The sequence below is a fragment of the Giraffa tippelskirchi genome, chromosome 7, assembly GCF_054371585.1.
Source record: "Giraffa tippelskirchi isolate mGirTip1 chromosome 7, T2T-mGirTip1v1.2.pri, whole genome shotgun sequence".
Lineage (NCBI taxonomy): Eukaryota > Metazoa > Chordata > Mammalia > Artiodactyla > Giraffidae > Giraffa > Giraffa tippelskirchi.
The window spans coordinates 68,130,008-68,152,867 of NC_137281.1; the positions used below are offsets into that span (position 1 = coordinate 68,130,008).

At 46.5% G+C, this 22,860-nt stretch overlaps 1 protein-coding gene across 3 annotated transcripts in view; it reads left to right on the forward strand.

Moving 5' to 3' along the window:
* The window catches only part of MCC (MCC regulator of Wnt signaling pathway), a 488,688-nt gene that overhangs the window by 417,579 nt on the left and 48,249 nt on the right, over positions 1-22,860 (forward strand). For all 3 annotated transcript variants that reach the window (XM_081505689.1, XM_081505690.1, XM_081505691.1), the window contains 3 exons: positions 16,002-16,148; positions 17,065-17,154; positions 18,565-18,713. In XM_081505689.1, coding sequence (XP_081361815.1) covers positions 16,002-16,148; positions 17,065-17,154; positions 18,565-18,713 — 386 coding nt within the window. The remainder of the gene's footprint in view (positions 1-16,001; positions 16,149-17,064; positions 17,155-18,564; positions 18,714-22,860) is intronic.

Consider the following 22,860-nt stretch of genomic DNA (forward strand, 5'->3'; position numbering starts at 1 on the left):
GGCCCACAGCACATGTAATTTCCTGGGTTACACTCCCTGATTATTATGACTAATGCCCTAATTAGGTGCACTTGCTTTTAGCACGCACATTCTGTTGGTGCTTGCTTTGTGAAGGAAATGTTGGTCTTAGGCCTAATTACATATTGTGGTTTAGAATAAGTTTCCTCCTCGAACTTGAGATACAAAGGCACAAGACAGCACTTGATTGTGACTAGCAAAGGAGAAAAAACCAGTTTCCTTTCATTGAGTATTTTCTCTAACTCTGGAGGTCAGTCTTAAGGACAGCATAGTCTAATGGTATCACACTATGCCAGGGCTCAGTGACTGCTTGGGGTCACAGCTTGATCCCCCAAAGCCACTGTGAGTCTCTGGGAAGTTACCTATGCTCTCTGTGCCTCAGTTTATTCTGCTATGAAATGGAGATAATAATAGTACCCAGTGCGGGAATACTATATAATCCTCATGAATCATCTAAGCATTTGACTAATGCATGGCACATAGCAACTGCTCAAAAACTATCAGTAATTGTTTGGGGTGAAGTCCAGAGTTACCTGTTTAGTAGTCTGGAAAGATTAACACCGTACCACCTTTTTTCCCTAAGAATCCATATAGATTTGAATTCTTAGATGGACATTGAATAACTGCACGTACACCCAGATACACATACATTGTACTCAAAACTTCTACTCTGATCACATTTATTACCTTGTAAGTTCTGTAGTTAATACAGTTTTATATAAATATATATGTTTATATTTTAATTACCTCCAAATAAAAATGTATTAGGGAACTTTTATCTCTTCCTCAACTGGAAATTCCCAGTTTGTATATGTACCCATGAATCAGATTTATTTCTCTTTATTCCAAGACAATTGTGGGTGTCAGAATTTGCTCAATGCCTTTGAATGCCAGTTTGCTAGATTTTAAATGCTGGATGACTTCTACCTACCATGACCCAGTGTATTTTATTTCCCTGAGGAGAAATCTGTCTTTTGTGGTTGGTTGTCTTCTCTTCATGATGTATAGCTCTGAGGAATGACTGAGGTTTTGTTTCAGTTCCATCCTTGTGGTTCCACATGATAACATGGCTGGTTTGCCTTTGTTGTCTTTCTGGCCACTCAGAATCCACAGTTCATCAAAGTTGCCTGGAAAGCAGTTTTTTTTTTCATTGCCCACATTCATTGTGTAGAATTTGAACTGATCAGATCAATAGGATTGGTGCTTACCCCCTTGCCTGTAATTAAACAGAGTGCTCTCGGTAGATTTTCTGAGCCTTGTACATGATTTAATTAAATTAGACCTTTAATGTCAGTGAGCAGATTGGGCTACTTGGCAGAGCAGTAACTAAGGAACAACAGGCAGACAATTTTTATTATTGGTCCCAGCTCATTATTAAATGAGATAATCATTTATTTCTGCATGCTCTGTAATAGAACCACTCATTTCCTCATGCATGAAGAAGTGAATTTAATTTAGGCAAAGTAAGATTAATTACTCAGAAAGGGAAGCACTTGGCTCTTCATTCATTTATTCATTTTGTAAATGTGACTGGTCATCTCCTCTGTGCTGGGCAGAGGGAATATACTGATGAACGGGATACAGACCCTGGCCTTGGGGATGTTCGGGAGACAGGCAAGTAAACAGGTCTTTACAATAGTTGTTGTTGTTGGTTGAGTCACTAAGTCGTGTCCAACTCTGCGACCCCATGGACTGCAGCATGCCAGGCTTCCTTGTCCTTCAGTATCTCCTGGAGTTTGCTCAGACTCATGTCCATTGAGTCAATGATACCATCCAATCATCTCATCCTCTATCTCCCCCTTCTCCCCCTGCCTTCAGTCTTTCCCAGCATCAGGGTCTTTTCCAGTGAGTCAGCTCTTCACATCAGGTGGTCAAAGTATTGAGCTTCAGCATCAGTCCTTCCAGTGAATATTCAAGGTTGATTTCCTTTGGGAATGACTGGCTTGATCTCCTTGCAGTCCAGGGAACTCTCAAGAGTCTTCTCCAGCACCACAATTCGAAAGCATCAGTTCTCTGGCACCCACTCTTCTTTATGGTCCCACTCTCACATCCATATATGACTACTGGAAAAAGCATAGCTTTGACTATGTGGACCTTTGTTGCCAAAGTAATGTGTCTGCTTTTTAATACACTGTCTAGGTTTGTCATGGCTTTCCTCCAAGGAGCAAGTGTCTTTGAATTTCATGGCTGTAGTCACTATCCGCTGTAATTTTGGAGCCCAGGAAAATAAAGTCTGTCACTGTTTCCACTTTTCCCCCTTGTATTTGCCATGAAGTCATGGGACTGGATACCGTGATATTAGTTTTTTGAATGTTGAGTTTTAACCCAGCTTTTTCACTCTCCTCTTTCAACTCATCAAGAGTCTCTTTACTTTCTGCCATTAGAGTGGTATTATCTTCATATATGAGGTTGTTGACATGTCAGCTGAAAGGGAGCAGGAAACACAGGAGACACCCTGAGAACTCATAAAAAGGGTCAGCCTCTCTCAGTTACATATTTGTTTACCTAATTGTTTAGGTAAGCTGCCATGTAACGTAGATGATCAGTGTGTTCCTCAGATAGTTCAGTAAAGCAAACTGGATGTGACCACAGGCTCATGAATCTATGTCCCATTGAATCATAGCCTTGAATCAAAAACAGGTGACACACATTCCTTCTTCAGAACGTTCTGCGGTCAGTTATAGTTTTATTATAGTAAAAATAGATCAATACAAATCAGAACCAGCCAAACTAAGAGACACATAGGTGACGTCTGAAGGAGGTCTGAAAATAAATCTCCCAGCTGTCTTCTTCCCCTGGAGTCCTAAAAGCTTTGCACTGTGATGTGTGGCCACAGACAGAGGTTTGCCAACCAGGGAAGTTCACCCAAGCTTTAAAATCTAGGGTTCTTATTGGAGCTGAATTATGTAAACGTGATTGATTGAATTATTGGCCTTATGAACTCATTTCCCAGTTCCTTCTCCTGGAGGGATATCAGGCTGATGCCTTTTGGGCTGCTTTTGTGAGTCTGCCAGAGGTGGCGCTGCACTGCGCCCCTGTGGTCACTCTCATGCAGAAGGAGTCTTGTGGGTGTGAGGGTCCCGCACAGTCCTCCTCGGGGCCCTGTGCACTCCAGGTGTGAACTCACCACCTTTGGCGATGTACTCAGCATCCTCTGTGTGAGCCCAAGATCCACTCCTGGAGCCGTTAGTTCTGGAGCCACTGTTGCCTGTTCCTAACCACTGCACTGTTTCTGAACACCCAATCGAATCTGCCTTCAGTATTCACCCGAGTTATCTCCAAAGGCACTTGGTAATCAGTGTTCATGCTTAAAGGGGCTAGAGAGAGAGGAGTCTAAATTAAATGAAAAAGCCTGCTGAGAAAGATTGATGACCTTAAAGGCTGACCATGTGTTTTATTATGTCCTTCTTTCTACTAATTAATTCATTTATAATACATACTTATTATTAGGCTGCCCACCCCTACTGGGAGATAAGATGTAGAGCGTCAGGCTGAGGTGTCCAGAGCCTGGTGTGCCTCTGAAGCAGCCATTCACTGCATCTGATTTATCTCCCATTGTAGGCTACGCTGGGGCTTCCCTGGTGGCTCAGTCACTAAAAAATTCACCTGCAATGCAGGAGACCTAGGTTCGATCCCTAGATTGGGAAGATCCTCTGGCAGAGGGCATGGCAACTCACTCCAATATTCTTGCCTGGAGAATCCCCATGAACAGAGGACCCTGGTGGGCTATACAGTCCATGGGGTCGCAAAGAGTCGGACACGACTGAGTGACTAAGCACAGCAACAGCAGGCTACATCAGTGTCGCTTTGAAATATTTAACATCAGTAATGGCGGAGATATTTCTGGAGGTGAAATTGTTGTGAGTTTTCATAGGTTAAATAAAGATTCCTCTCCGTCTTGCCTTATTTGGCCTTAGATCTCACGTGACCTCTTCCTACTTTGCCTCCCGCTCTGTGATACTTTTTTTGTCTGGATATTGAAAATGCAGGACTGCAAAACAGTACTTCATGTTTACTGTGAATTTTATTTATATTATACTGAATGCAGATCAATTTCATGATAGTTATGGAGGCAAGGGGGTGAGGGTGCTTGAACACTTTTATAGTGTTGTAGTTTATTTTTCTAACAGATGTATTCTTACACTTATGTGTTGTTTAATATATAGAAATAGATACATAGAAGTAGAAGGGGAGCTAATATGCTAAAATATTAAGAGGCCAAGTCTAGGCTGTGAAAAGAGTCCTATATTTTCTTTCTACTTTTCATTAATTTTCAAATTGAAGAAACAAAAAGTAACATATGAATTATGGAATGTGATTGGCATCTCCCAGCCTTAATAACTTGATATCCACACAGAAGCATTTATTCTCTTTTGTCCTTGATGGAAATTTGTTCATATCTTACCTTTTCTATTTCCTCTTAGGAGTTTCTTTATATGAGGAAGAAGATGCCACTATTTGCTAAGTTCAGATTCATAAAATATTTATTTAAAAAAAACAGAACAGCAGCCCTGAGCTGAGAGGAGGGCGATCTGGTCCAGCCTTCTGCCACCTCAGTTTGGGGTCCCAGCTGGCTCTTCTGTATGGCTGGAGAGTACAGGATACACAGTGGTAACAAACTAGCCTCCCAGATGAAAAGCTTACTTCCTGCCTGCACTGCACACCCTGTGCAGGTCTGGAGATGAGCACACAGCTCTGGTCCATGTGTCCCCTCAGGAACCCAGGTGATCGTAGGCTGTTCCCTAAAACATCACTTGAACAGACTCCTCCTCATCTGAATGCTCTGTTCACAGCCATGGACCAGAGCTAGACAGATGCTCCACCTCACTGGAGAGGGGCTGAGAAATATGAAGGAGCAGTCTATTGAGCAGTAAATTTTCCAGGTGATTGATTTGCTTTGAGTGTGATACGAGGTAGACTTGGATGGGAATGCAGGCGCCAGAGAATCAGGCGGTTTCACGCATCCATCCTGAGGTGGCTCGGAACGTGTGTCACGGCATCACTGGGAAACTCTTCCAAGGGATAGATGCTCGGGCCCTTCCATGAGCTATGAATCAATGAATGGGCTGTAGGACCCTCACACACTTCCCCGTTGTGATCCTAGCAGAACCCAGACAGTAAGCGGAAGACAGTGTCCCTCAGTCACCCACTGTGTCTGTTCCGAAAGCCTCTCCAGACATCTTTACCTGCTCCCCACAGGTGGAGTGAAAAGAGAGAGAACCCCCCACAGCCTTTCTGGCACTTTCTATTCATGCCTCACCCGCTCCTCCAAGGGCCACAGTGTGGCAGTGATGAGCCCTGCATCTGAGACAGGAATGGTTCCCACCCCTGTCTTCCACTCATCAAGGTCACATGAGTGTAGGAGGGGGTGCAGAGAGGGGTGTGCATGTTCTAGAATCTGGGAGGACACAGGATCCCTGGGAATGCAGAGGCAAGGAGGTGTTGTCCGGGGTGGGGGAGAACTTCCCGCGCTCATCTGTTGAAGGAAGATAGTTTTACAAGGTGCCACCTACCGATGCATTTTTTTTAGTGCAATTTTGATTGTTTATTTTTAAGGACCTGTTAATAATATTGGTAGTACTAACATTCTTTGAACGCTTTTAGACTAAACATACCTCTCTTGTACTAAAAATAGATACCTTTGAAACAAAGCAGGATGGTAGAGCCTGAATTATAATGCTGAATATGTTTTGAGCATTTTCTAGTGATGAGTGATGATGTATGCATATCTCATTTAACCTGCACCATAATTCTAGGAGAGGTACTATTATACCCTTTTTAGACATGAGAGGCCCGTGGAAGTTTAATGATCCTGGTCTATGCTGACATTAACTCTTAGCACTGAAACTTAGGCTCTGGTAGCCTTGCCGTGGGATGCCACATTCATTTTTCTATTGTTTGGACTCCTTTCCTGTGTTCTCTATGCTCTTCCCCATATCATCTGCTTCTCCCCAGACTGGAAGTAAAGCATCCTCTCTTACAAAGCGTGGGTGGCAGACACATCAGTGTCCCTCACATTCCAAAACAACACCAAGTGAAGACAAAATAAGTTTGTTTCATAGAGAAGAAGCTGTCTGTGCACATATTTACCTTGATGTGAGCCCGACAGAACATTTTTGGCAAAACCTGTCCCCTCTTTTCCATAGTTGGAGGAAGTTTTAAGAGCGATCCGTGGTAGAGAACTCACAAAGCTCCGCTTTTCTCATGTCTTCTTTGAAAACAGTTTCTAAATGGGCTCTGTGCACCGCTGTGCCGTGGAAACTGTGAAGCAGTTGTTTTAGTTGTGGATACCAGTGTTGGCTTATCCATGCCTGTCTCCCTCCTCCAGCCTCCACTCCAGTGAGGAAGTCCAGCTGTGTAAAGGCAAGCTCTCGGCTATAAAGCAAGTAGCTGACAACATTTGTTTGAAAGCTGGTCAGAGATTAGGAAGACAGCCAAAGCGCTGACATTTTTCCCCGATGCAGCCACTTAGATAATCCAGTCCAGGTTCCTTCGTGGGCTTTCGGACAAAAGAAGAACACAGTACACGCATCAGCTCTGCAGAGAACAGAAATGCAGCTGAGTTTGCTTGCTTCCTTATGTTCTGTAATCTCTTCCTCTTCTGATTCAGCTGACTCAAAATTGCCATGAACAATAAAATACTATTTTGCTGAAACAAATCACATTTGTAGGAATAAGTGTATATTTTCTATAAGTAAATTCTGCTTTCTCATTTGCTTGAGGGCTCCGAGAAAGAAAAGTCTTGTAAAATCTCCAGTGGGAGACAGTGTTTCTCTGCCAAACACGGTCCCAAGCCCGGCCTCTAAGGAGGCTGCTTTCTGAGGCCTGCCTGTGCTCACCACCTCAAGCTCATTCAGTAGAACCTCTCCAGCTCAGGGGTTCTCAGCCCTCTACAGTGTACAAATCATCTGTCCCCACCAGCTCCATTATACCGCAAAATTATGAATTGCAACCTAATTGCCTGAAATTACAACTGCCCAGTGACCGCTGCTGCATACCATCAGCAGAACACAGACTCGTTCCTTTGTGGCAAATAGCAGTGCTTCTCCTCCTACTCAGGACGCCAGTGCCACCTCTCCTTCCTGCCTGTCGCTCACCTGTGCCCACGTTCACAGACGACTTTGTCAGCGCGCTCGGGCATCTCCCCATGCTCCTGCAATTGTTCTGGGGCAGCGCAGGCCCAGCGGCTGGCCCTGCTTGCAGCGCCCTCACTGCCCTCTGGGTGAACTGCCACCCTTTCTGGAAACCCACCGCTGGGTCGCCTCAACAGCTCTGGCCCAACTCTTTGTCCTCAGCAGCATCTGGCTCCTACAATCTCTTATGCCCCTGAGCGCCTATCTTTATATTTACTTCCTTTCATTTGTTTGTTTTCATCTGGCCTGCAGGGCCCAGAGATAAGCTAATTATATCCCTCTGTTAAAGCACACACAGTGATCGTGAAAAGGCCCACGTTTATTTATTGCTTTTCCCTCCCACTCTCTTTCCCTCATTTTACATGTGTCCTTGTCTTTTCTGGTGTTTTTCATTTGCATCCATTGTGCTGTGCTGCAGACTTCTTTCTTTGTTTTCCCCCAAGCACTCTGACTTTAAGGCCTGCCCATGGTGCCACGTCGGCCTGAGGTCTAACGGCCTCCTGAATTCTGTAGCGTCCCCACCGCCTTTACCATGCCGGACATCCAGACCTCCCACTACCGCAAACAGTGCCCTGGGCATAGTCCATGCCTGTGTCCTCTTTGGTCTTGTGCGGGAATTTCTCTGGAATACATGTCCAAGAGTGAGGTTGCAGAGTCCTCACATGCACCTCACGGCATGTGCCTGTGCTTGAAAGTGAAAGTGTTAGTAACTCAGCCGTGTCCGACTCTTCGTGACCCCATGGGCTGGAGCCTGCCAGGCTCCTCTGTCCATGGGATTCTCCAGGCAAGAACACTGGAGTGGGTTGCCATTTCCTACTCCAGGGAATCTTCCTGACCCAGGGATCAAACCCACGTCTCTTGTGTCTCCTGCTTTGGCAGGCGGGTTCTTTACCGCTGAACCACCAGGGAAGCCCTTACATCCCTGACAGTTTTTGTGCTTATCATTTTTCCCTTTATCCCATTCTTTTTTGCAATTTAGTTTTCTTGTTCCTGAAAAGCTTGTGTGTCCTTGGGAAGCTCTTTCAGCAAAGGTCTGTAGGTGCTTAATTCCTAATCTTTGAGACTGTCTTTCTTTTTGCCCACACTCTTGACAACAGGTGTATAGTTTCCTGTTGTTGCTGAGACAATTTACCACAATCAGTGACTTAAGATAACAGGGATTTAGTGTCTCCCAGTTCTGGAGGTCAATGTCTGCAACGTGTCTCACTAAAACCACTGAGGTATCAGGGCTCTGTTCCTTCTGGGTTCTGTTTCCTTGCCTTTTTCTGTGATTCCTGCAAGTTCCCTTCTGCCACGTGAAGGTAGTTTACTCACAGATCTCCAGGATTTGGGTGTGGACATCTTTGGGGGCCGTTACTCAGGCTGCTGTAATAGTCTAGCTACGTCTTGGGTTTTCAGGTGACAGTTTTATTTGGCAATATTCAAGATTGTATTGAGGCTGACACTGTGTCAGACACTGTTCCACATGTTGAATACAATAGTGAGTGAAACAGACCAACACCCCCGCCCTCAGAGCTTACGGTGTCTCTCTCCCACCAGGCAGCTTCAAGATTCTCTCTTTATCCTTTCTCTTCCACCTGCATTTGCAGTGCCGTGTTTCTAGATATGCAGTTTTTTCAGCCTCTTCTTCCGGTTAGCACCAGCTGCATAACAAACCACCCCAAATACGGGGCCCCCAAAGAGCAATCATTTATGACTTAGCTGCATGTTTCTGGGGATGACTGGCCTCCGGTGGACAGTTCTCTCTTGGGCTCAGATGTGCTTGCAGTCAGAGGGTGGCCATGGCCAGTCGTCTTGAAGTCATGCTTCCTTGTTTGTCCGGTGGGTAAGGCTAACCGTTGTCTGGACCTCAGCAGGGATTGTTGGTCAGAACACCCACAAGCATCCTCTCTGTGTGCCCTGGGCTTCCTCACAGCAGCATGTTTGGCTAGTAAGGGCCAGCACCCCGAGAGAGAGGTAGGCAGAATTGTGTTGCCTTTTCTAACCTACCCGTGGAAGTTACGTGGCATCACTTTCACAACTTTCTGTTCATCAGATGCAGTCTCTCAGGCCAGGCGCGGGCCAGGAGAGGGGAATTGGAGTTCACCTTTGAAGATGTCTTTATTTCTGGTCGCACTGGGTCTTTGTTGCTGCACTTGGGCTTTCTCTAGCTGTGGCAAATGGGAGCTACTCTCATTACAGAGCGCGGGCTCTAGGCGGTGGGCTTCAGTAGTTGTAGAGCATGGGCTTAGTTGCTCCACGGCATGTGGAATCTTCCCAGACCAGGGGTCAAATGCATGTCCCCTCCATTGGCAGGCGGGTTCTTATCTACTGTACCACCAGGGAAATCCTGGAGTCCACTTTTTGATGGAGGGACTATCAAAGCATCCGCAAACATATCTAAAGGCTGCCACAACTATCTAGCACCTCACATGATACTTAAGTCTCAGGACTATATCTGGAAAACTTACTTGTTTTCTTTTCGAATATTGTTTCTCGGTCATTTCCTGTGTTCCTGTCCTCAGGTACTCCTTTGGAAGTGGGCTGGAGCCTCTCAATGACACTTGCATTTTTGTGTCTATTTAGCTGCCCATGCTGTGTTCTGAATTCTTTGTACTGTGTTCCTGTTCACTACTTCTCTTTCCAATTTTATTGAAAAACACTCTTTCCAGTCTAGAGCTTAACCTGTACATTGATTTCACTTCATTGACTACATTTTCCATGGGCTTTTCTTTTTCATCTGCCTATTTTTGCTTGATATCTGCCTATTTTTGTTTCACAATTTCTTATTCTGTACAGAAATCACTCCTTTTATCTCTTTAAGAGCCCTAAGCGTGTTTATTGTGGTGTGGTTTACCAGTTGCTTCATTCTGATCTCGTCTCTGTTGGGTCCATCTCCTGATTTAGCCTGTCCTGTCTCACCTTCCTCTCCCTGCTGTCATTCTTCCATGTCAGTCAGCTCCACGGTCCTGGGCACCGTCATGGGAGGCTTAAGTCTCTTCCAGTTCCCTAATGATATTGGGGAGTTTACCAGTTAGATTTCTGGGGAAGTGAGTGGTCTGGTAAAATCCAGACCAGCTTTCACTGTCAAGATTTGTTGTTGTTCAGTCACTAAGTCGTGTCCAGCTCTTTTGCGACCCCATAGACTGCTGCCCACCCAGCTCCTCTGTCCACGGGATTCTCCAGGCAAGGATACTGGAGTGGGCTGCCATTTCCTCCTCCAGGGGATCTTCCCCGACCCAGGGATGGAACCTTCGTCTCCTCAATTGTTGATGGAATCTTTACTGCTGAGCCACCAGGGAACGGTTCCCAGATTTGGGGGCGGGGGGGGGGTGTGCGCAATGTGGAGGTAGAAAAGCTTGGACTCCACACTCGAATGTGTCATGGGGCTGAGGTGCTGGTTTCTCTGGTCTGACTCCCGCACAGCCTGGGCTGCCTTCCGGCTTCCTGGGGCAGCGCCCTCAGTCGGCTCTTCACAGAGGGATCAGGCAGGGAGCCTCCCAGTTGGATGCAGGAGCATCCTGGGTCCTCTCCCCAGATCCTGGCACACTCACTCCACGCCCTGCTCACCACTCCTCGGCTGCCTGAAGCACCAGCTCCCTCCTACCTCTCTAACCTTATTTTTCACTTCATTTCTGGCACCTGGAGATTTTACTGTCTTTCTTTGAAACTTGGCAGTGAATTTCTTTCTTCACTGTTCCTTTTTATGCAGCATTTCTATACACTCTTAATAGGAAGACTGCCTGTTTACTTTAGCCACAGCTGTCATACACTGGAAATTTTCATTTGTTCCATATACAGACAGTCGCACCCCCCTGTCCCCTGTTTGCAGCCCTGCATCTCATTCTTGTCCTTTTAGTACCTGCCAAGACTACATCTAAACCCTACCAACCTTCTTCTGAGTACACCTTGTGTACAACAACTCCCCTTGTGTGGTTTATGGAATTGGGCTTTTTCCATTCTGTGTCTTTCATCAGTACTCTTCCTTCCACTCTGCCTTTAAGGAATGCGCCCAAGTCTTCTTTCTGCTAATGCCCCAAGCACATTCTTTTCACTGTTACAGTTTTTATTCCTTGCTGACATTTTCATGAAGTCTCCAGGGTTTGAAGAAAACAATGCACTGACAGTCTCCTGTCTAAAATCAAAGAGCTCAGCTGAGTTTGCAGTGTGCTGTGTAAGCTCTTCTCCTTCTCTCCCTCTCTTTCTCGCTCTTTGGGTTATAGGTCACCTTCCTTTCTCTTTTCTGACAGCTACTATTCCCTCCCTCTCTCCTATCAGAGCACCTTAACTCTTGTCTCTAAGACAGACAAAAGCCATCAGATGGAAGCCTTCTCTTTTTCCATCCTCATTCTCCAGTTCGCAGACATACCTTTCTTAGTACCTATCCTCACCTCGTCTTTCTCTCCTGGAAGTGAAGCTCCCCCTTCTTCCTGTCCACAGTTGAGCCTTCAATCCAACCAGCTGTGTGGACTCCCACCTCCACATTTATACCTTATCCACATGCAGAAGCCCAGTTCTGATCCCTTTCTCTCAGATTACATTTCTACCATTGACTGAAATCCTTCTTCACACGCCTCATGGATTCCTCAAGTGCAGCATGTCCAAAGTTGGCATCTTTGTTTATCTCTGAAAACTCAGCTTCTGCTTATGTTTTCTCCATTTTGCTAAGTACCATGATACACAGAGTCATTCCAGCCGCAAGTTTGGCTTTCTTTCTCCTTTCTTAGATTGTTCTAGAACTGCATTAACCAATACAGTAACGACTCGCCACGCACAACTATTTAAGTTGGAGTTTAATTAAAGTAGAATACAATTAAAAATAATGTTCCTTGGGAACACTAGGCACATTTCATGTGGCTTATGGCTACGGTAGTGGACAGTGAGGCTAGAGAACATAGCCGCTATTACAGGAAAGGAAGTTCTGTTGGATGGTGCTCTGGGGAGTGGTAGCCGTTTTTGCTCCCACTTCACTGACAGGGTTTGAGGCCTCATCATTTCTCATGTGCAGCTTTGACTCACTTCCTTTCTCTTCCTCATTCCAGTCCATTCTCTTCTCTCATCAGATGAAGCCCTTTTCGCTCTTTGGGAAGTCGTTGAGCTATAAGAGAAGTGGAGGGCTGGCATTTTATTGTCATTTCCTTCCTTGAGCCTGTCAGAGCTGTTTTCCTCTCTATTTGCTTGTTAAACAGCTCCTCAACCTTCAAGATTGAAGGCCAGCATTTCCCACTCCAGGAGGCAGAGTAATGCTTCTTTCAGGTGCTGACGCTTCTTGTCAGTGTCCCTTCTTGGAGCCCACGTCATGAGATGTCTGGCTAGACTCTGAGCCCCTGAGACACAAGACTGTCCCCTTCACACTCCATCAGGATTCCAGGGGACGTGACAGACACACGCCTCTTCCAGGCCTCTAGAAGCAACCTGGCTACATACTCACTTTAGAAGTGAGGAAATGGCCACTGAAATCATGTTCCATGTTCTGAAGTTGAAGAACTCCAGTGGGAAAGGCTATAAGGGTATCAGCACATGTATCAGTTCCTAGCTTAGATGTGCTTTGATTTCTGGCTATCCCCAACTGCAAAGCACATAGTTCGTTGAGAGAAATATATTTTCTTTAATGAAATACCTTCTGCGAAAGATATATTAGGTAATGACCTCCAACTTGGTGACATAAAACAACAACAACGCATTCTCTCACCATTCTGGAGTCTGCAAAATCACGGTGTTGGCGAGGCTGCACTTCCTCCAGGGGCTCTGGAGGAGAATCCTGTCTCACCTCTTCCAGCTTCTAGTAGCTCCCTCTGGTGTCCTCTGATTTGTAGCCACTCTTGGCCTCCGTCTGTACACAGCCTTCTCTGTGTGTCTGTGTCTCAAATCTCCCTCTCTTTTTTCTTATAAGTAGATTTAGGGCCCGCCCCAATTCCAGGAGGGTCTCATCTTGAGATCCTTGATGTAATTACATCTACAGAGACCATATTTCAAAATAAGGTCCCGTTCATAGACTGAGGGTTTAGAACTTGGACGTGTCTTTTGGGCAAGGTACACAATTCAACTAAGGATGCTAATAGCTGTCTCTCGCCCCTCTCCCAAGCCTTACCTAAGCTTACAGTCAGCAGATTGGTTTTAACCTTCAATTCTGTGCATGTATTCATCTAAATTAAGATCCCACTTCCCAAGCAAGAGAGGAGAAAGGGCTTTTTAACTCAACTAGCTGTTTCTCATTCCATGAAGGCTCACTCCACTCCCTTCAGCTGAATATTTTTTCACTGCCTAACAATTATCATTAAGTAATAAAACGTAGACCAAAATAAACATGTTTATCATCCTTTAGTTTTCAAAGACATTCTCCTAGTCCAAAGCTTTTAATATGAAAATGAGTGTTTAGACTCGGAATTCATTTGAGGCGTGCGTGCCCACGCACAAGCATACCGTGGAAAATGACTAGAAGCTGTTGTCTCTGTAGAGTAAGAAAGAACACAGGTGCTTTTTTTGTTTTCATTTTCCACTGTCATTTAAATTTTCCACAATAGACATGTTGACTTTAGTGACTAGAAGAAGAAACATTTTTTATAACATGAGTAGTTTTAATGATGTTTTTATAAAATGCCCAGGGCCATGTTTTACTTTTTAAAAAGAGAGATGAGTGGACCATTTGGGATTCCTGGAACCCCAGACTATTGACTGTTTGGGGAGGGATTCAGACACTCTTAGGGCTTTCCTGATAGCTCAGTTGGTAAAGAATCCACCTGCAGTGCAGGAGACCCCAGTTCGATTCCTGGATCAGGAAGATGCCCTGGAGAAGTGATAGGCTACCCACTCCAGAATTCTTGGGCTTCCCTCATGGCTCAGCTGGTAAAGAATCTGCCTGCAATGTGGGAGACCTGGGTTCGATCTCTGGGTTGGGAAGATCCTCTGGAGAAGGGAAAGGCTACCCACTCCAGTATTCTGGCCTGGAGAATTCCATGGACTGTATAGTCCATGAGGTCACAAAGAGTTGGACACAGCTGACCAACTTTCACTTCACTTCAGACCCTCTTTAGATTCAGGAGTGGTGTTAACACTGTTGCTTATTCAGGACCTCATCAGACTTTGACAGCGGTAGAACCTGAACCCACGGTCTCCACCACGGTGGTTTTCCCGGTGCCAAGAAGCTGGCCTGATGGAAAAACAAGTCCTGTCCCTTAGCCATGGGGCACAGAGAGGCACAGTTTATCAGGACCATTCCAGGATGAGCCCTGTAATCTCTCACCAGCAGTCCCACTTGACTTTGACAGCATGTATTTCTGGTGTTTAAACAGCTTTGAGGGCAGCCCTGTGTGTGGTTCTTTATGGGGACGATGCACATTTCTGTTAACCCGCAGTTACTGGACGCCACCGCAGAGCCAGCTATCGGGCACTTTTGAGCTGTTTCACCACTGAATGCAATTTGCTCCGAGGGAGTTTTTCTATCTTGGCTTTTCGTATGCTGATAAATTATTGAAATTTCAATTACTTTTGGTTCCCAATTTAGCAGGGTGGAGACATCCAAGATATTAAAAATGAAAAGCTCTCTAGTCCCTCTTAGACAGCGGTTTGCCTGGAAGGGTGTGGCCTCAGGGCTGGCAGACAGGCGGCTCTGCTCCTTGGTCTCGGAGATGTAGAGTGCCGTGTGGCCTTGGCTGCCTGTAGGTCCCTGCTGTCAACCAGGTGCATCAGCATCGCCTGGGCGCTTGTTGGATATGCAGACTCCTAGGTTTGATCTCCGCCTGCTGATCAGAACCTCTGGGGATGGGGCCCTGGGCTCTGTGTTTTAACAACCCGTCTTGGGCATTCTGGTGCACTGATAGGGTGGGAAAAGCCGAGTTTAGATGTCCTGGTGCTAATTCTTCCCATTAGGGCCTGGTGCCTATTTGTAAGGGCCCTTAGGTGCTGCAGTCAGTGTGCCCTTTAAGACTGACATTGTATACAGTGATCAGACTGTGATCAGGGTCATCGGAAAGACCAGTTTCTAATAATCATCTTCACTTGCCTGGAACATTTCTCCCTTTGGATGTCAGTGAGCTGTAACCATAGAGAAGCAGAGTTGGGACATTTAAATTCTGTGCAGGTAAATGTGTGTTCTAAGTGTAATTGAGGGGGCTCTGGGTCTCTCCACACTGAAGGGCTAATTAGGTATTCCTTCCTACTGTCCCCGGGATAATCTCATCTCGAAGTCCCTTGGGAAGAAGCCATGGGTACCGACTCCCTCTCATCACCATAGCCTCTCCTCCTTCCCAGAGCAGGTCTCTCTCCTACCTCACGCATATCGAATAACTTATAGTTCTTCAGACACAGTGTGTCATCCAAGCCGGTCTCCCCTCTCCAGCCCCTCAGCCAGCACCTCACTCATCTCGTCCACTACAGCCCTGTCCACCTGGGAGGCTGTGCTCAAAGACAGTTCCCCAGTGACTTCAGGTGGAGTCACATTCTTCTTCTTTCCTGCTTCCTACACACCCACCCTGGATTGATAGTTATAGCATGAGCATGTGCTTATGTTGAAATGATCTCTGTCCTCTGAACTCCACGCAAGTACAAATTTCATCCTGGGTTCCATTTCTTGTGCCATGTGTATCAGGCACCGGAGACTGAGCAAACATCCCTTAAAGATGGCCCTTCTCCTTGTGCTGGAAGCTTCCAGCACGTCCCCCTCCAACTTGTGAAGTGCAGATGCTGCCAGCCCATCCGTGGCAGGTCCAGTTAAGCACAGCAATGCCCTTTGTGTGGACTCAGCTGACTTCGGCTTTCAGGGAAGCTGGTTTCTTCATGTAAATGAAAGCTTTGCCCTCCCCCCACGGGCCGGCCGTCCTGCTCTTTGGGCGGGGGAGCCTACTGCCGTGTCTGACGGAGTTGTCATTTCAGGTTCGAGAGCTGCAAACTCGACTGCAGAGCGTGCAGGCCACGGGCCCCTCCAGCCCTGGCCGCCTCACTTCCGCCAACCGCCCCGTTAACCCCAGCACCGGAGAGTTGAGCACGAGCAGCAGCAGCAATGACATCCCCATCGCCAAGGTGAGCTCCGGGGACACCGCCTTTGTGGAGCAGGGCCGCTGTGCTAGGGTGCAGTTAGCTCAGCGGGCCCTGAGGGGCTTCCCAGGGTCCCGCGTAGGCCTCCCATGCTGGAGCTGCAGGGAGAGATAACCCACTAATAGTTTTAAGTCTCTCTTGGCTGCAACCTGGATGCCAGCTCTCATTAATCAGCGGGCCAGAGCCTGTCCCAGCTGACAGATCATTGTGGAGAGTGAGATGTTTTGTCACAGGGTGGGTAAAGAGTTGCTCTCAAGGATCATGGTTCAGCCCAGGAGGGGGACCCTGAGTAATGAACCAATGGTCTGCCCGCTCCTAGAACTGGCAGCCCTGCCAGCAGAAAAATAGATGACGATGATGGGCAGGCCCCAGCAGCTGTGAGAAGTAGCCCTTCCATTCTCAGCCACGACCCCCAACCCCCTTCCTATGTGAGTCCACCCCAGAGAGACTGTTCACATGATTACATGTCCTCTTCCTGGTAGCCCTGCCAGTCTCTGCAACAAGGGTGGTTGTCAACCATCAGGTTTATGAAGTCTCACCAGTGCTCCTCAGTCAGAAGTGACTTTTGTCCCAAGCGCTATTTGGCCGTGTCTGGACACCTTTTCAATGGTCACACCTGGAGTACTATGGTTAGAAGCCGAGGATGCTGGTGAACATCTCATAGTGCACAGAACAGTCCCCCACAGCAAAGAATATCCAGCTCAAAATGTCAGTGGTACTAACGCTGAAAAACCATGAGTTAATAAGCAAGTGGCAGAAAAATCAGACACGTGAGTCATTTTTAAGAACTGATGGTTGCCGTGGTTCAAGAGTAGCCCTGTATAAACACAGTCTCAATAGTTTATATGGGGAGTGGCGTGTGTTGTTTTTTGATCATTTGTTTTGTTTTGTTTTGTTTAAGATTGCCGAGAGGGTGAAGCTCTCCAAGACCAGGTCAGAATCTTCGTCGTCTGATCGGCCAGTCCTAGGCTCAGAAATCAGCAGCATTGGGGTGAGTGTTCATGAGAAGCAAAGTAACACGTCACATAGTAGAACTACACACTGGCTTATCCATGATAGAAGCACTGCCCAAGGTCACTGCAGTAAACCAGGGGATTGTAATAAGAAATCATACCTGATTTCCTTCCAAAGGATCAGATTAAAATGCTTAGTGGTTCGCCAGTGGTGAATTACCCCTTCAGCTTTAAAGGGAGCTTTTTGTTTCTCTAGTTGAAACCATTCAGAAAGAAATGATTGAGGTCTTGTTACTGGCAATACAGATCTAAGTCTTGAAATACTTGCTTTATATCACCAGAGACCGAGTGAATCAGGAAGCTCTATGAGAATCTGCCTATTCGCACATCCCTCTTGAAAGGGAAGGTGCTCTCCAGGGAGAAGGATCGCTGCCTTTGAAGTGCGGCGGATGCTGGGACAGACCGGAACCTTCCAGCCCAGTTCTGGAGTTTTCATTTGTAGAGTGCCCAATACCCTGGGGCTGTGAACTGATGTACAGTGAAAAGAGAATAATTTCAGTTCCCTGGGGATGTCTTTGAGGATTCGGGGGTGAGCCTGAAAAAGCCAGTTATTTGATCCTCGTTAATGTTGCTCAGTCGCCCGGTTGTGTCCGACTGTTGCAACCCCATGGACTTCAGCATGCCAGGCCGTCCTGTTCCTCACCATCTCCTGAGGTTTGCCCGAGTTCATGTCCATTGCATCAGTGATGCCATCCAGCTATCTCATCCTCTGATGCCCTCTTCTCCTCCTGCCCTCAATCTTTCCCAGTATCAGGGACTTTTCCAATGAGTCAACTTTTCTCCTCAGATGACCAAAATATTGGAACTTCAGCATCAGTCCTTCCAACAATTATTCAGGGTTGATTTCCCTTAAGATTGACTGGTTTGACCCTTAGGGATGGGGAAAAACACAAACAGCACTTTTAAGGCCCTATTTTAGAATTTTTCACTGGGCAGAAATTGCAGGCACTCAGCTTCCATGCCAAAGCTGAATTATGAAAGTGAAGAAATGGGATGTTCACCTTAGCTACAACAGCCAAGAGACAAGGGTTGAGGGTGGCAAGGGGTTTAGGAAGGAGAAAGGGTGTCCAGACTCTATTTAATATACAGAATTTTAGGTCCCAAAACTCAGGATCTTTCATGCCTGCTACTCAGGATACACCTTAGAGGATGCGGTTGCATTTTGACCCTGTTTATGTACTGCATTCACAGTAGTTAACTTTTTATACTAGGATTATATTATACAAACTGAAAAATATCTGGGTCGCTATGTCCTGGTGCCCAATTCTCAAGGAACATCAGCTTTAAACTGTTTAAAACTTAACGGTTTAAACTGGGAAGCAAGGGCCTGGGGCCCAGCATCCCGGAAGTGGCTTTGTCCAGAGGGGAATTAATGCTTACCTGTTCAGGTGTCCAGCAGTGTGGCAGAGCACCTGGCCCACTCTCTTCAGGACTGCTCCAACATTCAGGAAATCTTCCAGACTCTCTACTCCCATGGATCTGCCATCTCGGAAAGCAAGATTAGAGAGTTTGAGGTGGAAACAGAGCGGCTGAACAGGTAAGGAGGAAACCTGTATATCTGGTGGTGGTGTTGAGGGGAAACTCCATTCCCTTCCCAAGATCCATTCAGGCTGGCGTACGCATGAGGGCTTAATGTGATGCTGTCAACCTTATAGGTGGGCGTTACCACCACCCTGCTCATCACAGGTAATGTCTGTGGGCCTCGTGTGACCATCATCAAATGCACAGGGCCTCGTGCTGAGAAGGGTCCCACACTTGCTTTACTGCTCACTGTCACTGTTTCAAGTGTTAGTTGTGCGGTTTTAAATTCTTAATAATTTGTGAACCAAGGGCCCTGTCTTCTTTCTTTTTAAACACGCTGCTATATTTGTTTATCTACTTATTTCTGGCTGTGCTGGGTCTTCATTGCTGCCCTCCAGCTTCCTCTAATTGCAACTCTTAGTTTCAGCGCACAGGCCTCTCATTACGGTGGCTTCTCTTGGCTTCAGTAGTCACAGTGTACGAGCTCAGGGTTGTGACATGCGGACTCAACTGCCCTGCGGCATGTGGAATCTTCTGAGACCAGGGATCGAACCCACATCCCCTGCATTGGCAGGTGGATTCTTACCCACTGGATCACCAGGGAATTCCCCCTCCCCCTCATCTTTGTGCACTGGCCCTAACAAACTAAGGAGCAGCCCGTATGGAATGACAAGGAGGTCAGAATGGCAAGATGGCTCCCTAGCGTGCAGGCAGGAGCTACTGAGAACCAGAGACACTAGCTCTGTGATGTGGAGTCGGCAGAAGTGATCTGATCAAGACATTCCTGGCGTGGACTGGGCATGCTGGTCTAACCCTCCCTGCTCAAGTCAAGGGTTGCCTCATTGTACTTATGCTTTTTGCAAATGTGTACATCCTCCCATCCCTACATCCTATCCTACTTAGTTCAGATTTTCTAAGTAGGTCTAACTGTCCTGCTTAGAATAATTTAACTGTGTGCCCAGTTTTATGGGTTCTTCCCAGATCTTATGATGGAGGTGGTTTGAGTTTGTCCTCCTGCCTCTTTGGCAAAGACTGGCTTGTATGTCATCCCAGCAATGAAAGAGGGTTGTTAAAAAAAGCAAAAGAGAAGGAGCAGGGCCAAGCCGTGGTGACTGCTCTGACTCAGAATTGGCCCCACAGTGGCTGAATGGCGGCCAAGCGTGCGGTGGCTGCCCTCACCTAGCTGTCTTCAGGGGGTGCCTAGTAAGTAAGGACTGGAGAGGCTTGTGAGCTAACGCATAAGAAACACGATGCCGTTCCCCACCCACCATTGCTTCATGCAATTCCCCTTGTGTTTGGCAAACCTGAATAAATTGAATTATCCTGTTAGTCCTCCCTGATTTGAAGCTGTTTAATATAGTACTTGAGAACCAAGGAAATGTGGCAATCTAGGTCATTTTAAATCTTGAAATTAAATAGTTTCCTTATTAAATCCAAAATACTTAAGAGTGACAATCCTGATGATTACCTTGTAGCACTAAAGAAGCAGCGCTCTCAGTATCACAGGCAGGGGAGTGCTTAAAAATTGAATCAGATATGCCCTTTGCAATGTAGTGAAGTCAGATGCCTTCAGGGGCCCTCTGTGTAGGAGGATCTCCTCTCAGCAGATTCTGGGATTTAACAAGCCTGCTTTGTGGTTGAATTGAAGGGAGTCCTTTCTCTTCAATTATATGCACCTAAGAGAAAACAAAGAAGGGGGAACTATTTGGTGCCTGTAGCTCACACTGTCATGGAGTTTAACAGCTTACCAAAGACTCTCACAGACAACCCTAAATCCTCAACTTGGGAGGGCAGAATAGTCCCATTTTGCAAATTAGAAAGCAAACACTTTGACATTGAATGACTTGCCTCAAGTCCAGAGCTGTTAAACAGCCCAGCTGGTCAACCCTTGCCTGTCTACCTCTTCTCCATTGTTTTCTGTATTATCACAGCTACTGCTATAACATAAAGTGCTTGTAAACTATCTACCAGTATGTTCTGATATCTTTTATTTAACTACCTATCTCAAAGTTGGAGTCCTATTACACTCTAAAAGTATGACAGCCTTTAACTTGTGTTTATGTGTGTGTGGCAGAGGCGTGGGGTGGGTCATGCCTGCTCAAAAGTATTGTTGCTTTTGGGGCTTCCCAGGTGACGCTAGTGGTAAAGAACCTGGCTGCCAGTGCAGGAGACTTAAGATACACAGGTTCCATCCTTGGGTCAGGAAGGTCCCCTGGAGGAGGAAATGGCAACCCACTCCCGTATTCTTGCCTGGAAAATCCCGTGGACAGAGGAGCCTGGCAGGCTACAGTCCACAGAGTTGCAGAGAGTCGGACACAACTGAAGCAGCTTAGAGCGCAGCATGCAGATATTAAGCACCTACTGTATGCTGGGCTATTTGGATGCCAAAGAAAGTAAAACAGACAAGATTTCATGGAGCTTATACCCTGTTAAGGAAGTTAAGCAAAAACAGACCAAAAAGAATATGAGAAAGCTCCAAGTAAATATGACACTGTAACGAAATAAAAGGTAGCCTTGATTTTAGGTATGAAGACAGGGAAGGCATCTCTGAAGGGGGGAAATAGCAATTGAGATTGTTCAGGCGGAAAAGGAACAGCCATGTGACAAACGAGGAAGAGTCTTAAGGGCCAACTTATCAACTCCAAGGCTGGGAAGTGGCTGGCGTGAAGTCTGAATTGCCCCAATCCCAGTGGAACTGAAACAGAATGAATGAGAGGAGGAGCCCCATGAGGCAAGGTGGTGAAGTGGTCAGAGCTGGGTGGGCTATGGAATTTGAGGTCATAGACAAAGTGCCATTGGAAGTTGTTAAGGCATTTTATGTAGGGGAAGAACAGATTTGATTTAAATGTTAAGAGTTCACTCAGATGTGCAGAATGGAAAGGGGTGGCCAGGGGTGGAAGCTGAGCCAGTTTTGCAGTGAACGAGCGTGGCCAAGTAGAGGCAGTTTGAAGGAGTCATTGTATGTGTGGTGATAAAAATCCACAGATGTATAAAATAAGGGACGGTCTCAAAGAAGACTCACAGATGTCTTACCTCTGTTGTTGGGTGTATGGTGGTAGCATTTACTGAGATGGGGAAGATGGAGGAGGTTATGGTTAGAGGGAAGTCAAGAATCCCATGTTAAATTTGAGGTGTCTGTGTGAAACCCTGGATATGTGAGCCTGGCACTTACAAGAGAGGTGTGAACTAAGAATCTGGGAGCCATGAGAACATAAATGCCTGTGAAAGTCGTGGGACTGGATAAAATCACCCTCGGGGAGAGTGTTGATAGAGGAGTGGATCTAGGACTGAGTCCTAAGGGAATGTCAACTGTCACAGATTATATAGAAAAGAGGGAGCCAGCAAAGGAGACAGAAGAAATAATGACCTTTCGGCAGGGAGAAAACCAGTAGACACCTGCTGCTGCTGCGTCGCTTCAGTCGTGTCCGACTCTGTGCGACCCCATAGACGGCAGCCCGCCAGGCTCCGCTGTCCCTGGGATTCTCCAGGCAAGAACACTGGAGTGGGTTGCCATTTCCTTCTCCAATGCATGAAAGTGAAAAGTGAAAGTGAAGTCGCTCAGTCGTGTCTTACTCTTCGCGACCCCATGGACTGCAGCCTACCAGGCTCTTCTGTCCATGGGATTTTCCAGGCAAGAGTACTGGAGTAGGGTGCCATTGCCTTCTCCCAGTAGACACCTATCATGACCCAAATGAAGGAGAATGTTTCAAAAAGGTAGGAGCTGTCAATACAGGGAGATATCTGAGACCACGTGGAGGTCTGGGAGCTGGGTAAATGGTTTCATCTAATTAGTAGGGACTGAATGTAACTGAAGCAAGTCAAGAAGTAAATGAGAGGGTGGGAAGTCTCTAAAGAGGCCATCATGTGAACAAAGACAGAAAACTGTATCCTGTGACACCTTACATTGAATTGACCTTGTTGTCGCCAAAGCCACGCGACGATCTTAGTTATATGTGCTAAGAGGCATGGCCCTAAGATTGATCCTCAGGCAGATGGCTTCCAAGCTCTTAACATTGTGTGTGTGCAAAACCTTATGTCTCTTTGAGACTTGGTGGTCAGAGTACTGCAGATGGGCATGTCCTGTGGGGAATGAATCATTGCATCCAGAGCATCAGCGTCCTGGGACAGAAAACAGAGGCTGAAGGCTTCAGCTTTCCTAATCT